The sequence below is a fragment of the Rhinichthys klamathensis genome, unplaced genomic scaffold, assembly GCF_029890125.1.
Source record: "Rhinichthys klamathensis goyatoka isolate OS25496 unplaced genomic scaffold, OSU_Roscu_1.1 h1tg001103l_1, whole genome shotgun sequence".
Classification (NCBI taxonomy): Eukaryota; Metazoa; Chordata; class Actinopteri; order Cypriniformes; family Leuciscidae; genus Rhinichthys; species Rhinichthys klamathensis.
Window position 1 is genome coordinate 1 of NW_026607344.1, and position 17500 is coordinate 17500.

At 35.2% G+C, this 17500-nt stretch overlaps 1 protein-coding gene across 1 annotated transcript in view; it reads right to left on the bottom strand.

Annotated features, from left to right (window-relative positions):
- Positions 1-1056: 1056 nt before the first annotated feature.
- nell2b (neural EGFL like 2b) overlaps positions 1057-17500 on the bottom strand; it is a gene marked incomplete at its 3' end in the record, with an annotated part of 35877 nt that continues 19433 nt past the window's right edge. Inside the window, exons 14-18 of the mRNA XM_056244806.1 lie at positions 12177-12299; positions 10880-10975; positions 1741-1881; positions 1358-1551; positions 1057-1266 (exon numbers count right to left, since the gene is read on the bottom strand). Coding sequence (XP_056100781.1) covers positions 1057-1266; positions 1358-1551; positions 1741-1881; positions 10880-10975; positions 12177-12299 — 764 coding nt within the window. The remainder of the gene's footprint in view (positions 1267-1357; positions 1552-1740; positions 1882-10879; positions 10976-12176; positions 12300-17500) is intronic.

Consider the following 17500-nt stretch of genomic DNA (forward strand, 5'->3'; position numbering starts at 1 on the left):
TTGTGTTCGGATCTTTACTAGTTGTAAACGCAATCCGTACGACGTGATGGCATTCGTACCTGCCAAACGTCATTTTTTTTTTGTCTTTTTTTTTCTGGAGGACAGAGATCCGAACTCAATGTGGATAACGAGAACGCATTAAAAATACAAGGTGTAAACGCAAAGGTAAGATCAGAACACTTATTATCCGGATAACTTATCTGGATACAGATCTCATTTTAATACCAGGTGTGAATGGGGTCTTAGACTGCTTTCACCACTGTATTTGAAGACTATTATCTCTGTTATGATTGGCTAATCTCCTCATATGCAAAGTTCAAAGTTTTCAACCAAGGAAGTCCATCTGGCTGAATACTGAACAACTTTTGATATATAAAAAGCACTATGCAGCCATTTTATTTCATTGATGGTAAAAGTCTTCCAAAAACATTTTCTAAACGGTTTCCAAAAACATTAAAAATGTTCTACTACTACTACAACTAATATTATTATACTTAAGTACTGTGCAATTAATATAATACTATCCAAAAGTCTGAGAAAATGTAATTTTTTTAATTTAAAATTTAGATTTTGAAAAAATGTAGAACAAAGCAAAAGTATGATACAAAAGATTTAGGAATTAGGAATTTAATAAATATTTCTCTGTTTAAATAATAAATATTTATAATCATTTTATTATAAAAGATATATGACATTCACCACGTTAACAAATTTCATAGCTGCTACTAAAATACACAAGATGCTCTTAGGAACATTATCAGATCAAGCTGTATGAACCATCAGGTTTTATTATATATCAGATTCCATAATTTATACTGTAATACATTTTTTTTTTTTTTTTTTTTAGTTTTCAATTAGAAAATAATGCACAATTCAAGCATTTTCACTAGTGGCCTGTATTTGGACCCCACAGTATATCTCTAAATGCTGAGATATTTCAAAATTAGTTTTGAAAGAACCTTTTCTAATGTTCTTCAGCAATAGTTCTTTCTGACATTGACCATATAATATATACTGTAGTTTATAAATACTGGACAGGTAATCATAATGCATCACCACATCGAGTTGGTTTAACATGCTGTCACTCACCATACACTGGCACTGCTGGCAGTTTTCCACCCAGGTTTCTCCATTACTGTATGCTAGCAGACCGTTCTGATGCAAACACTGAGAACTCAGACGAGGATCGCATTCAGGACAGCACAACACATCCACCGTGGGATTCTCACAATCACACACCATCCGCCTGCACATCACCAACCCCGACTAAAACAGGAGAGAAAGACAGAGACTGAGTAAAAAAACTCATTTCTCAGTTTTCCTTTGACTACAACTCCCATCAGTCCCTTTGGCTCACCTGACAAGAGCAGACCGAGCACCTGTCGTCATCCAGCACCCAGATCTGCCGTTGTGTTTCACCTTCCCCGTCATGGGCGCAGTCTCCCGTGCAGTTCCTGCCGTGCGGACAGCGGCAGTCGTAACCTCCGTCCACGTTAAAGCACACGGTGTCGTTGGCACAGCTGTGCCTCCCCATCTCACATTCATCAATGTCTACCAACAAGAAACAGACCACAATAAAAGTCACTGGTTAAATCCAAGGGGTCAAGGCTTAGCTGGTTAGCACGGCCCAGTTAGCCCCTGTTAGTAGATGTCGTAATTACAACCATGCTGAAGGGGAAAAGCATGTTTCTCTATTGACTTCCATTCAAAAGAAGCACTGTTTCATTAGAAATAAGTTACCTTCACATGACTCTCCATTGGCTGAGAACATTCCGTTGTCATGGTATCCGTCACGACACTCGCAGTGGTACCAGCCAGGTAGGTTGACGCAAGTGGCTCGACTGTCACACTCCACAAACCCATCGAGGCACTCGTCGATGTCTTAGGTGACAAGGTGGAGACATGCATGAGGAAACCCAAGAAATGTATGAAAAAAAGCACAGTGTCATTGTTTTTAACATTGACCATAATACTTTTTTTTGAGCATCAAATCAGCATATTAGAATGATTTCTGAAGGATCATGTGACACTGAAGACTGTAGTAATAATGCTGAAAATTCAGCTTTGCCATCAAATGAAGAATTATACATTTTATTTGAACAAACAAAGAAACAAAAACTGCCATAAAGTGCATATTCAAATGTTATGTTTTGCTAGACTGTATTATGCTGTATCCACAACCTTTTCAAATTCCTAAATGAATGCAGATCTTCATAAGTATATTTTGATGTCTGTCCACATAACACCACATAAGGAAGTAAGACAAATGGAGCTTTTGCCATGGTCGTCTTGAAAGGAGCGTATCCAACAGCTGTTGATAATGCTCTTCAGTATCTATTCAACTTCCAGTCCTTGTCCTTGGATTACACTCAGAAAGATACGAAGAGCGTCACACAGACCCAGTCAGTTCAATGACACTTCAAGGGTTAGAAATGATTTTGTGACTTTAACCCTAGGCTACAGATTGTGCTTCACCTCACCCATCTCATTAGATTGCTAAGGGGGAATTGCATTGTGTTGTATTTCAATGCCAATTTTAATGTCAGAAATGCAGGCAAGGCTGAGTAGAGGGGTCAAACGAAAGCTGAAGAATAATATGGGTTTGTGGGTATGTGTCAGAGAGAAAAAAAATTGTTCGTAGCCTTGAGAGTCTTTGTGAAAGAGCATAGAATATGAGAAACAGCCTAAAGGCCCTTGTGAATTAGGTCTGCATGTGTTGCTTGTAGTATCGCATGTCGCAGAGAAATATTAAAAGGAATAGTTCACCCCCAAAAAATGACAATTCTGACATTATTCCCCTTAAGTTGATCTAAAGCTGTTTGACTTCATTACACAAAAATAGACATTTAGCAGAATGTTCATGCTGCTTTCTTCTACACAAGTAAACGGAGACCAGGGGCTGTCAAGTTACAAAAATAACATTAAAAAAATGCATAAATCAACCAATAAAAACAGTCAATGCAGCTCATATTTAAAGTCTCCTGAAGCCAAAGGATAACTTCTGAGAGAAAAATACACCATAGCACTCAAAAAAAAATTGAGAGTCTTTTGAACGATTTTTGAAAGTCTCCTATGCTCACCAAGACTGTGGTTCTCAAAATTACAGTAAAAGTAATATTGTGAAATATATTGAAATAGATTTTAAAATGTAATTTATTCCTGTGATGGCAAAGCTGAGCATCATCACTCCAGTCTTCAGTGTCACGCGATCCTTCAGAAATCATTCTAATATGCTGATTTGCTGCCCAAGAAACATTTCTTATTATAATCAATGTTGAAAACAGTTGTGCGGCTTTTTTAAATGGAAACTGTGATACGTTTATTTCAGGATTCTTTGATAAATAGAAAGTTAAAAAGAACAGCATTTACTTGAAATAGAATTCGTTTATAACATTATAATTGTCTTTAATTTCACTTAAATGACATTCATTGTTGTGTAAATTCAAAATACTGCACATTAGAATGCATCAGAGCAGGCTTGTGAACATTCGAATATGAACATATTCTAATATGTACGGCAGAACATTCCTTTTTGACTAAACTGTCCTTTTACTCTGAGGAACATTCTGAGGAACATTTCATCAGAAACAGAATGTCTGGTATAAAACATTTTCCATGCAAGATTGCTTCACTTTTGTCAAGATTTCACTCCCCTAACACAAAATCCCTCCTCCATTAAAAACAGAGAATGGCGAAAATAACACAAACAATACTGAATAATACATAGATGCAGTGCTGATGACATTTATTCATTTTCTTCCTTGAGCACAAACACACAGCGCACTCATCTCTCTCAGAGGAATGGCTGGCATTTGTGCTGTCAGAAAGCAGTCGCAAGTATTGATTGACTGTGTATTCACGGGTAAACCCCCAGGGTTCCCGCTGTCCTGCAGCCCTGCCACTAATTTGTCACGGAATGTCACAAGTCGACAGCACAATACATAGTCTCCATCTCATTTGCTCCATCTTCAGCATTTGGGATCCTCATACACTTCCATTTGTGTGCATTGGTGAGTTTTGCTCTAGCAAAACCAAGGGCGCAGTTTATTTTAGAGGGGACCTATTCAAAGTCTTGATTTTGTTTTTGGGTCTACTAGAATATGTTTTCATGCTCGAATGTAAAAAAAAACCCAGATTTTTTCACATATTTTACATTATTGCAGCACCTCTCTTCCCAGTCTGTCAGTAATGCTCTGTTTAGTTCCTGTCTCTATAGGCCCTGTTGGGCGTCGACCGGCCACACCGTCGGCACTAGTTGGACATCTTCAGGGGTATTTTGGCCAATTGAGCATGTTGAATCAGCGTCCGTTGGCATCAGCGCCATCGGTGAGAGAGAGAACTCTAAATGGTTGTTCAGTTTAGCGAACGAGTTGGTGCACGAGAATAAAAGCGAAAGTAATGAAAGCAAGCAAAGATGTAAAGATGGCACAGACAGAAGGCTGCTCTAATTTTACGTCATCTTCCCTGAGCATTCCAATGCGCAAATATTTTCATAACAATATGAGCCACCTGGAGTGAAGAAAGTGATCAGCATGATATATATACAGTATATACAATCTACAATCCCATGAGGACGGTAATAGTTATGGGTCCACAGTGGTATCCTCAAGTCAATTTCATCAGGGACGATTCTTCAAACGGCAAGTCATCAATCCACTCGGTCCCTGAACATCTTGGCTGTTCCCATCCCAGCTATCTCCTTCATCTGCCCTGCTCTCGTTCCCACCCCCTTCCCTTCATCCTCCCCCTCCATCCTCACACTAATGAACAGATTCACACCCACTGCTGGGTCTCGCCGGGGAGCTCGGCACTGTAAAAGGGCCTCGATGCAAACGAGGGAGTCGAAGTGCGGTTGTGTGCATGAAAGCCTGGTCCCATTCTCAAACAAAGTCTTTTTCTTTTCTTTTTTTTTTTTAACAGGAAGTTCAAAAGCAAACCTTTTCTTAATGAGAATACAGACAGCAGATCCTCAGAGTTTCCCAAACAAAAGCAGAGATTCGGAGGAAAGTCTTATCTTTGAAGTCGAAGTGAATTACTGTTTGCAACCCATTTTATTGGTGTTGGTGACATATTTCAAAGTGAAACGGATATTCAATGAGACCCAAAGTTTTGGAATAACATGATGAAACAATAGGACCTGGAAAGAGCATTTAGAAAGTAAACTTCACTGTAAAAAAAAAAAGAAAAAAAAGTTGCTGCCTTAAATTTTTAAGTACAATCAACTTAGATGTTTCAGTAATTACAACTTAAAGCTGCAGTCCGCAGTTTTTCCTCTTTGTCGCCATCTCTGTTCGAAATCTACAATTGCAGTCATTCGCGGAATTATCAACTTTACGTGAATTGAACTTCGACACGACACAGAGTGGATGAACACAATGTTTGAGGAGAGTGTGCAGCTGTCAGTCACCGCGCCGATGTGGATACTGGCATTCAGAATCACAGATTATTCTTTTTGGAAGTATGACCAACATAATAATTTTCACCGGAAAATGTCATCTGAACAAGTAAGAAACATCCACTTTTGTTCTGGTTCTGACATTGCAGTAAATCGCGCTGATTAAATCTAAAAATCTCTTATCATATCACGCAAAACCGTGCAAATTATACTTTGTTCTCAAATTGTTAATGTTAACAACGTCAGCATTGCGTGCCTACATGTAATGTCCTTCCGATATGTATCCTTGTTTTCGCATGGGTCCGGTTGCTGTCTCTTTTTTCTGTAGCCGCTCCGAAGTCCGAACAAAGTCTTTTGCATTTTACAGTGGGTGAATCTGTAGTCACTGGTGATCGTCGTTTGAACCTTTCTGGATCCGCCATCAAATTGATAAGTTTAATTATATCAAGTGCTGTGAGAAAAGGCTATAAATCTCCACCTCCAGCATCCTCACACGCAATATAGACGACTAGCCGAGACTCCTTCTTTATGTGTACAGATGTGACGTAATGACTCAAAGACATGCTCGAATCTCCCGCGGAAATCCACCAGTACCACTGAAATTAAAAATATTATTGCAAGCTTACCGCTTTCAATCGAGCTACGGCAAGCAGATAGTTTTGAACACTGGCTAGTTATGTATTTTCTCAAATATGTATTTTGTATCATTTTTAACCCCAAAAAAGCTACGGACTGCAGCTTTAAATTACATTAAAATTACTTACATTATTTGAATCTTGTATAACTTATAAAAAAAGTTAAGTTAAAGCAATGTAAAAGTATAAGTTGTCATAACTTATTGATCATTAAAAGCAAATATATCCTATAATATAATATCTATATCCTATAAATATATAATTAATAATATACATACAAAATTCTGGTGAAATGTTTTATTGTACATTAAAATTTATAATAATAATATATAAAATAATATAAAGATACAAAATACAATGTATAAAATTAAAACATATCATTAATTTACATTATATTATTACATTATAATATTATTTGTATATTAGTTGTGCAGTGTTAATCCGGATAAAACAGAGGTCTGTGTTGCACAGCAAGGGAAGACGTTCAACGGCTAAACTCTAATTATCTCCACCTCATTAGACATGATGAGTAACGACTTGGAATACATGAACCCAATGAAGCAGACATAATCAGAGCACTTAAATAAACATGGAGAAGTTTTATCGGAGGACAGATCCAGCAGCTGTTTTGAATCTCTTTGTACACACAATTTTACGCTCCTCCCTGTAGGCCTTTCTCACTAGAGCTTCTGAAGATATTCTCATTAAAATTTGATAGGGGTAGGGCTCCATTCTAGCTTAATATTAAGAGTAAACACTTCTCAAGACTCCCATTCGGGTGCAAAGACGCATTTAAGGTGTTCAGTGACACAATGCAGCCATTTTATCCGCAAGTCGAATGTGCTTACGTCCCCTTGCTATACACCCATCACATAAAGAATTAACAAGTAGCCTGCAGAAACGTCTTGATTAAGAAGCAGGACCCCGAGCCCAGGGCGTTTAACCCCTGAGGACCTGCTGTAATTGGGTTTCCTTTATGAACAGAGCATGTGTGAAGCATCTGAGCCAATCCGATGGATAATACATGGTGCCAGCTAGTCTTCTAAGAGGTAAGAGCTGAATATGAAAGAAAATGTGACTCTCTACAGCTTTCTTTTTCAGGGGAAGATAAAAAGAGAGCGATTCTTATTCAGAAAGCATCTCTGCAGCAGGATATTTGATGGAGAAGATAATTCTGTGTCTTTGTGCTTCGGTCGATTACTCTCATTAAAGAACAGAATCACAACAAAAACAATGCTCTTATCAAATCATTTCTCTATTTTACCAGGAGTACAATATCCCCTGAACTAATGGATTGCTTTGTATTTACAAAACTGGCAGGGAGTCGCCATATGTGGTCATATGTGCCAACGTCAAGCTGGCATGGATAAAAAAAGAAGAAGAAGAGAGGCTTACTGACAAAGACGGAGAGTTTAATAATGCAGTTCCTTTAGTGGAGGGAAAGGAGGTTTCAAAGGGATGAAGAACAGACTTTTCTTTGCCTCTTATGTTTGTTTGTGCAATATTTATCCTCTTTTGTGCCTTTGTCATAACATTATATTTCCCCTCAGAGGAAAAAAGAAAACATGAGGGAAAACCGTGAGGGATTACAGACGACTGAGCGCACAAAACAAGCATAAAGTGCATAATCTGTCCTCCATCACACAAATATTTATACACAAAAATGCCACAACATCATGAAAACCTAAATGCATTTGGAAATCAGTGTCCAAAAGTCAGAGCTCACAATAAAAATGTGGGTTTCGAAATCTAATTTAATAAGAAATCTAATAAGAAAACAGTTTTAGGATTATGAGAAATGTAAAAAAAAAAAAAAAATGTTGAAACATTCATTAATAATTATTAAATATTTTGTGATTTTACAAAAATAAATAAATGAATAAATAAAAACAATATTGTGTTCTTTTTCTTTTGGTCATTTCTCTCTGTAATTCGCAAACAAACAATGAATGAATGAATAAACAAATAAATAAATGTGGTCTTGTTTTTTTCTCTGTACAACATTTTAGTTTTTTTTTTTTTTTTTTTTTTTTTTCCTCTCTTTATTTCTCTTCTTTTTGTAAGTTTAGCTCTGTAATTCACAAACAAGCAATAAATAATAACACTTTATAATAATGTTCCATTTGTTTACATTAGCTAACTACAAGTTAACATGAACTAACAATGAAAAATACTTCTAAAGCATTTATTAATAGTTCATGTTAATTTCAACATTTACTAACATATTCTAAAATCAAAAGTTGTATCTGTTAATATTATTTAACAGACCTGAGCTAATTTGAGCTAACAATAAACAGTTGACTAACATTTACAAAGATTAATAAATACTGTATGATTTGCTCATTGTTAGTTAATATCTTGTTAATGCATTAACCACTGTTAACTAATGGGACCTTATTGTAAAGTGTTACTTACTAACTGACTAACTAAATAAATAAAGCTAAAAAGAAATAAGAAAGATCTATAGGTTTTACCATGTTTATTAAGCTGTTTTCCTACTGTACGTAGTTATTTTCAGCTTTTACAATCCTTGTGTGGACATTTGGTATAATGTAGGCAAAACCTGACCCAAAGCTGTGAGTTTGTCTGTGTGTCAGCCAGTTCTCTCTCCAAGAACGGTGAGTCAGGCGTTCAGCACACACAGTGTCTCGCAAACCACACCTCACTCTATCTTCTCTCTATCTCTCCACCAGCTGTCTCCCTTAGTCCCCATGCCTCCTCATTTCCTCTCTCCTCACTCCTCTTTTTCTCTTTCCCTTCATCATCCCTCTGTCACTCACACATAGGAGCGAGTGGGTGTTGGACCGGTTTGTAAAAAACCACCGGCAGATGCCCTGCTGGGTAACGTTGAGCAAAGGGTTCTGAGGTCTCTGCTTCTCTATCTCTCTTTCTCTCACACACACACACACACGGACGGACGGACACACACGCGCGCACACACATGCAGATCCCCAGAGCCATGAAAAAGCTTCATGTCTATCTCTCTTCTTCTGTTCCAGAGTTCAGTGTCTCACTTGAAATCATACCTGCCAACAGAAGCCTGCACTGCAAAAAAAAAAAAATTTAAATAAAAAAAAAATTCCTAATCAGTATTTTTGGCTTGTTTTGGAGTATTTTGTAACTTCCTTATAGCTAAAAACTGCACGATATTTTAGGTTCGATTTTCGATCATATATTTTCCTTATTTTAAGCATAACCCTTGTAAAATATTGTCATATATATATTGTCATATATGGGCTATATATATATATATATATATATATATATAAAATAAGAAAAATATATTAGCTGAAATCAAACCTAAAATATTGTGCAATTTTTCATTCTCCTATAATTAATAGTTCTAAAGAAGTTTCAAAATACTCTGATTAAGAAAATACATATATATCATTTATATATATATATATATATATATATATATATATATATATATATATATATATATATATATATATATATATATATATATATATATAAATTTTTTTTGCTCTGTGTTCCCTTTCAGGGAGAACTTGTCCTCACCATGACATGACAAGTTCTCAGCATCAAGTCATTTTTCTGTCAACACTAAAAGTAAAATACTGCATGAATCCACAAAATCACAGCCCTTCAGAACATATTTAATGTTTAATATACAGCTATGAGTGGATGGGTCTAGTCAGTCCAGTGTGACAAAATACAAACAAAGCAACTGGTAAGCACTTGCCGTGGTCGATTAGGACACTAACTGAAATTACATGGAAGTGATGTGATCTAAATCTTGATGCTTTCATATCACATTTAGTTACAACACGTTGTCGGGGGAAACAGGTTTCATCTATCTTCACAGTCAGACGTATTTTTAAAATGCAATGACATAAAGCTGACCAGTGAATCTTGCTGATTGACATTACAATGAAAGAAGAGTACAAGAAGACTGAAGATATTAGTTGTCATAACTTCACCATACTGACAAAATAATAAAAAATGATGATGATTAAATTATATGTATTTATATAAATTATATGTAAATGACATGTATTTAAATGAAATTACAACTAAATTAATATTAATAATTTATATTAATATTTATCTTACATTTGTTAAAATAAAAAAGAATTTCACTAGCATTGGTATCAATTACTGAAAATATTATATTTACATTTTTATAACCATCATTATTATAATTTATTATGTAATTATATATTTTTTATGTTAATTTATATTAATATTACAATATGTTTATACATTTCAATATATTAACATTAACTATAATTCAAATGTTATATCCATTATTATTATTATATTAAGTATTTATATTTTTCTTTTTTAAATTAAGTTATATTATATTTAAATATTTATATTATATTTAAATATTTATATTATGTTTAAATATAAAAACGTAAAATATATAATTAAATATTATAAATAATAATGTGGTATTTTAATTATTATAAAATAGAAAACATGAATTTTATTTGTTATACTCCATTATAATACATTTATAATACATATAAGACATTATTCGTCAAATTCATAGCAAACCAGTGTCATGAAATATTGAACAGTCCACAGAGAGACATCTTTGGCCATGTTCACATTCGTGGAAATCATCTGAGAGAAATCTCACTTGCCTGGAAAATATAAAAAATAAATCACCTCTCCTCCGCCTTCTTGAAGCTCTGAATATTTCTGCCAACTCAGTCCATCACTATAATATGAAAACTCTTGAGAGGCGACATCGCAGTATGTGAATATGTTGTACAATTTTCTCCACTCTCATTTTTTTTGTTTTGTTTTTTGTTGTTGCTCTAGCTCCCCGTTGAAAGGTTACAGGAAATGCCCTTCCATTGGCCTAATTGCATCTTACCTGTCTCACATCTCTTTCCAGTAAAGCCTTGCTGGCAGACGCAGGTATCTGGAGTGACGCATGAACCTCCGTTGAGACACTGGCCCTCACAGAGCGCTGCACACATTTCAACACAACACACACATTTCAGCAGGGCTTCACCATACCAATGAAAAACAGGCTGAGCTAATGCATGTGTGCAGTGTAGCCATGCAAACAGTACGGATTGTGATTTCCATTATTGGGGAAAGAAGTAATGCATTACAATTTTGTGTTACTCCCTAAAAAGTAAACACATTGCTTGTTATGGAAAGTATGAGTTGTGTTATTTTTTGCTTTACTTTTTGTCACTTGCAGGGCTGGGTTTGCTTGTTTGTTATTTGATAACAAAAAACAACAACAACAAAAAAATTCTGGCAATGTAAAGTTCCTTTCCCACCAGAAATGAAATGAATAAGCCCACACCGGTACAGTAGAGGTTAATAAATGGGAAAACTTCCTAAAGTAGCTTTATATATTTGATAAAGTAACTAGTTTTATTTGTAAATTTAAAAGTAATGCATTACTTTAATTGTTACTTATAAAAAAGTAATCTAAAAATTTCTTCAAATTTAATGAGTTTGGTAAGTACTGTCTAACTGACATGTACACTATATGGAGAGAAAATGTATCATTCTGAATTTAAGCCATGCAGTGCAAATACAGTCTGCTTCGCGTTGTTTAATTGAATAATTACTTTTATTGGAAAAACCTGTTTACTTAATTGAGAAATAAAACATAAATTCCTTTTAAATTTTAACTAATTCATATTAATGTCAACAATAAATATATAATAATGTATAATGAAAGGAAAACTACAATAACTTTTAGCATAATTTGTTAATAATCTTTAATAATTGTTTCTTTTATTCGCTGTTAATTTGGGTTAAAACTGTTTACTTGAATAACTTGAAAAACTTTAATTAAAAATACTGTTTGTTTTAATAAAATATGTTACTATTTATTATAATTAAAAACAAACAATTTGCTATATATTTGTAAGATTTATTTTTATTGTGTTATTTGCTTGTAATTTTTTTTTTTTGGTCTTTATTTTTCTTACTGTTCTTTGAATAATTACGTGAAAACCTGTTTTATTAATTAAGAAATACTTTTTTTTTTTATTACATTTGTTCATATTAAAATTAACATATATTTATATTAGCACAGCCTTATAAATGTTTTCATATAAATATTTATATAAACAATTACATTTGTTATTGGAAATATTATACTGTGTAATATTAGTAAAGTGTGGAGTTCAGATGTTTGCGCTTACCTCCGCAGACGGTCCCGTTGCCGACGTACCCTGGTTTACAGGAGCAACTGTGTCCGCCAACCGTATTGAAGCAAAGAGCGTTTTCGTCACAGGTATTCAGTCCACGCACACACTCATCGTGCTCTGAAAACACAAGGGGAGTGTGCGTCAGTGTGTTTCTGCACAATTTCCTCTAACTTTTTGCACGTTCTGCACTTTCCTTGCAGCTGTTTCTCTCGGAGGGAATACAATTCCATCTCAAAGATGAAAAACAGGCAGAAGGAGAGAGAAAGAGACAGAAAGAAAGAATAAAATCACTGAAAGGGGAAGGAGTCAGATGTGGATGTTCACAGACTGCAGTGAACAGGGACACTGCTGGTAAAACTCTTCAGCGACTCTGACATGACTATATTACTGGACTAAAACACTGATTTATAATAAAGACATCAAAGCAGTCCATTTATTGTTTAAAAGAACAGGGTTCAACAGTTCAGTAATAACAATGAAAAATCTTTCTTTGAATTGAACTTGATCATGAAACATTCAACAATCATCTCACAATGTTACAGTCTTACAATGACCTCCAGGTGACCCCAAGCCTTTGCTCAGACTGCTTGAAATGCCTCTGCTTCAGAGACTCATTAATATTTCTGTTTGGGACAAAATGTTCCCAAAGCAGCCAGGAGTTCATATTCCCAATTCGTATGTATGATATATATTTATATATATATCAAATCATACGAATTCGTACAAATTCATACGAATCAGTCAAATTTTACTCACTCGTACGAATTGGTCGTGAGATCAAAAAACAGTGGTGAAACTTCAGTGAACCTCATAACAACAACACTGTCATTTTATACTGAACATCCATTGTTCATACTTTACATTATTTGTGGAGCTTAAATTGAACTGTAGCATTTAAAACGATTTTTCTTTTTCTCCTCATTGTAAGACCAAAAAGAAAAAAACTATTTGGTCCAATACCAGCTCCATTGGCTTCCCTGATGCACTCCCTGTTTACCTCAATCATTGATATTACAGTCATGCCAGCGTTTGACTGAGATGAATTCCTCACTGTGGACGTGTTTGTGTGGTCTGTCTGATGTCTCATCTGCGTTGACTCATCTGCCTATGACGGCTAAAGTGACATCAATTATCCTCCTAATTATTCATTAAATTATTCATTAACAAGGCTCTTCTCTCCTTCTCTCACACATATTCATTTATTTTCTAGCTTCCAGATGGGCAGATCTGTCAGCCACCACCAGGTGGAAAATAGAGAATGTTCTCTCTGCTTCTCAGGCATACACTGTCTGTCTGTCTGCCTGTCTGTCTGTCTGTCTGTCTGTCTGTCTGTCTGTCTGTCTGTCTGTCTGTCTGTCTGTCTGTCTGTCTGTCTGTCTGTCTGTCTGTCTGTCTATCTATCTATCTGTCTGTGGAAAATAGAGAATGTTCTCTCTGCTCAAGTTATATATATCAAGTTATTTAATCATATATGCAATAAGTGATTCACATATAGTTTTTATTCATACTTTTGTTGAATGCACATCTTTCCTGAATGTTGGTTGAATGCATATCTTTCATGAATGTCTTATGATGTCTGTGACTAATCTTCTGTGGCCCTGAGCGAGAACATTAAATACAGGCTTTTTGTCTGTATGTATACTAAGGAGTGTGATAAACTTAAAGAAAACCCTCATCATATGATCAGGTTTCTCTGCTGACCCTATTAACGGACAGGGGTCAATTTCTGTATGGCTCTATGATTTGTTTTACTTCTTTCATACATATATCTCTCAAGAAGTAAAGTAATTGTTATTTCTTCTCTCTGAGGATGGAAGGTTTTATCAGTATGTTGCAGGTCTCATGACACGGGGTGGCAGGTCTCATGACGCTTTTCGATGGCCCCTCCGAGGTCATTACTGGAGCTTCGTGACTTGAATGACAGCTATCTTGATTGATGTCAACGTACCCTTCTATCTATGTATAATTGGTTAGACTTTATGTCCTCTGAGCCAATCAGAAGTGAATGTTTATGTAATGTATGCCCTTGAAAACAGTATAACTGGTGTACGATTTTCATGTAAGGTAGAGGTAGCTTGCGACCTCCTCGTGAGACTTTGGCTCTACCAATTGAACTGCAAACTATTCTTCAGTAAATTTTACTCTTCACGACTTCACGACTCCTGGTCTTCTTTCATCATATCTGGTCCTGGGTCTTATAACTGTTACCCCCTAACACTAACTAACTAACTAACTAACTAACTAACTAACAAACTAACTAACACACTAACTAACACACTAACACACTAACAAACTAACTAACAAACTAACAAACTAACAAACTAACTAACTAACTAACTAACTAACTAACTAACTAACTAACTAACTAACTAACTAACACACTAACTAACTAACTAACTAACTAACTAACTAACACACTAACAAACTAACTAACTAACTAACTAACTAACTAACTAACACACTAACTAACACACTAACTAACACACTAACTAACTAACACACTAACTAACTAACTAACTAACTAACTAACACACTAACACACTAACTAACTAACTAACTAACTAACACACTAACTAACACACTAACTAACACACTAACTAACTAACTAACTAACTAACACACTAACTAACTAACTAACTAACTAACTAACTAACACACTAACTAACTAACTAACTAACTAACTAACACACTAACTAACTAACTAACTAACACACTAACTAACACACTAACTAACACACTAACTAACTAACTAACTAACTAACACACTAACTAACTAACTAACTAACTGACTAACTAACTAACTATCTATCTATCTATCTATCTATCTATCTATCTATCTATCTATCTATCTATCTATCTATCTATCTATCTATCTATCTATCTATCTATCTATCTATCTATCTATCTATCTATCTATCTATCCTCCTTAGAGTTTACTTCTCTTCTGTTTTATCTCCCAAAATCCCAGTGTTTACGCCTGTCTGTCTTTTTCTTCACCATGTGTTACTTTTCATCTCCTCAAATTCCTTCCAGTGAAGTGAAATTGCTTAATCAACTTTAGTCATAAATCTTACAACACAGATCTTTAAATCGCACTCATTAAAATGTCATTAAATCATCTCATTAAAATGCATTTTGACTGATGAATGATGCTGATTGGTTGGGTGTTTTTTATACTGCGGTTCCTCATCAATGAACATCCCAGGATGCATTTACAGCTGAATTGAGAATCGTTCAACAACATAAATGCAGATCACATATTCAATCTGAATGCTCTGCTTCTTTTCAGATCGAACAGAGAGACAAAACCATATGCCTCTTCTCAAGTATGCAACAAAATCGCTTTTGGAAGAGATGTCGCTTTGTGTTTGTACATAAAAGGGATGGTACATCCAAAAATTATAATCATTTACTCATCCCCATCTTTCGAAAACCTGTATGACTTATTCTGTGGAAAACAAAAGTGGTCACCATCCACATTCACTGCATGTAACAGAACAGCGTGAACATTCTTCAAAACATCTCCTTTTGTTTTCCATGAAGCAAAGTCACACGGATTTGGAATGACATGAGGGTGAGTAAATGCTAATGTCGAGGTGAACTATCCCTTGAAAAATAGAAACTAAACAAAGGTGAAATCGCTCTGATCTTTGAAGAAACATTTACACTGACATCTCTGTCCAGAACAACGCATAAATGAGCTGATTGGAGACTAACATCCTTTTACGCTTAACATCTGCTGACTGCTCAAGAGGAACTAATGAGGAATTGTGTGAGAGACACATGAAGAAAGGAAAGAGGAACTCCACGATGTCCATTATCAATACCATTTACTCTTTTTTGAAACAATAAATGCTAACTAATAACTGGTACTGTTCATGTAACTGACAAAACCTCTTATCATGCCAACAAGTTTGTTCATTGCAGAGTAAAGGATGCAATTAGTAAATATCACTGAGCCGATCGTGAAGGCAAGACAGAGCAATAATGAACAGAAATGGAAACAGTGGAGCACAATTAAAATAATTACAGTAATTTAAATAACGTCTGATGTTTTAAATTAAAATAAGATCGGCTGATTAAAAGTGTTCTCGTTTTATATCAGGTAAAGTCTATTCCAGCTTCAAATTAAATGAATTCCAGTTTCAGCTGAAGTGACTGCAGCCTGCAGATTATCTCATAAAAATCCCACAGGCAAAATATGCAATATATTTCTCTGTGTGACTGCACACATGAATAATTGAAAATAATAATGTTTTGCCATCAGAACGCCAGCCTCACTGAGACTCTAAGTCAGAACAGAAGCACAGCTTTGAGCCAATCAACAACAGACGCACGGCTTTCAACCAATCATCAATGGGCTACAGATCCAGAGGGAAGGAGGAGAGATTAAACACATGGAGTTAAACTGATAACTGCTGTGAGTAATGATTTTATTAGATTAAAGAAGCAGGGTGTGCATTTCAATTAAAAGACATCTCTCACCTGTACGTTTTGAGAAGAAGACACAAACTGAATACTATGATTCTAGAATAGAGTTTTGGCCTTTGAAAGGTCATTGTGAAAACCATTTATTTCATATCACTTTCTATGACCAAAAAAACACGTTCTAGACAGGCAAATTTAACATTATAACTGACTCGACACCTCCAAATATGTTTGGGGCTCAAGTCTGTTCAAATGATACAAGTAAGTTTCCTCCTCAACCTCTGAGTATGCAGCTTTGCTTGAAGAAAGCAATGAAAAGCAAGCAACGTTGAAGCTTGTTCCATAGTGCGCTTATGCTTTCATACATAAATCAAGCCCTTTCCATTACAAAACAACAACATGCAGCATTAAAGTGAACAGAGTTCAGAGAACTTGATGGCGAGGTCGGTGTAATGCAGACTACTTGAAAATAATTGCAATATAATAACAATGCAGCTGGCCTTGATTACTCATGGATTCCTGAGATAATCAGCAGAAAGAAAACAAATCTAGAATATAGTTTCCAAAATAAAAGCTGAATTGTTGTTGGCCACGATGCACCTTACAGCCCAGGTGCAATTTTTTTTTAATGCTTTTTTGTATTTATTGAGACAGAAACCTTCCTGGACTCTGTTGTAATTAATTGAGTTTTAAAGTAGGTCACCGAAGACTCGTGTAGCTGTTCCCTTGCACCGTGTTTCGCTTCCTTATCCGGTGCTCCTGAAGAGATTTAATTGCTTTTTTAAGTTAAAGATCAGGAACACGTACCATCTGTACTTTCCATCAGTGAAAACTTTCGCATATACTGCCTTTCTTGAACTTTTTGTTTCATTCTTGTTCTTCCTCTATTG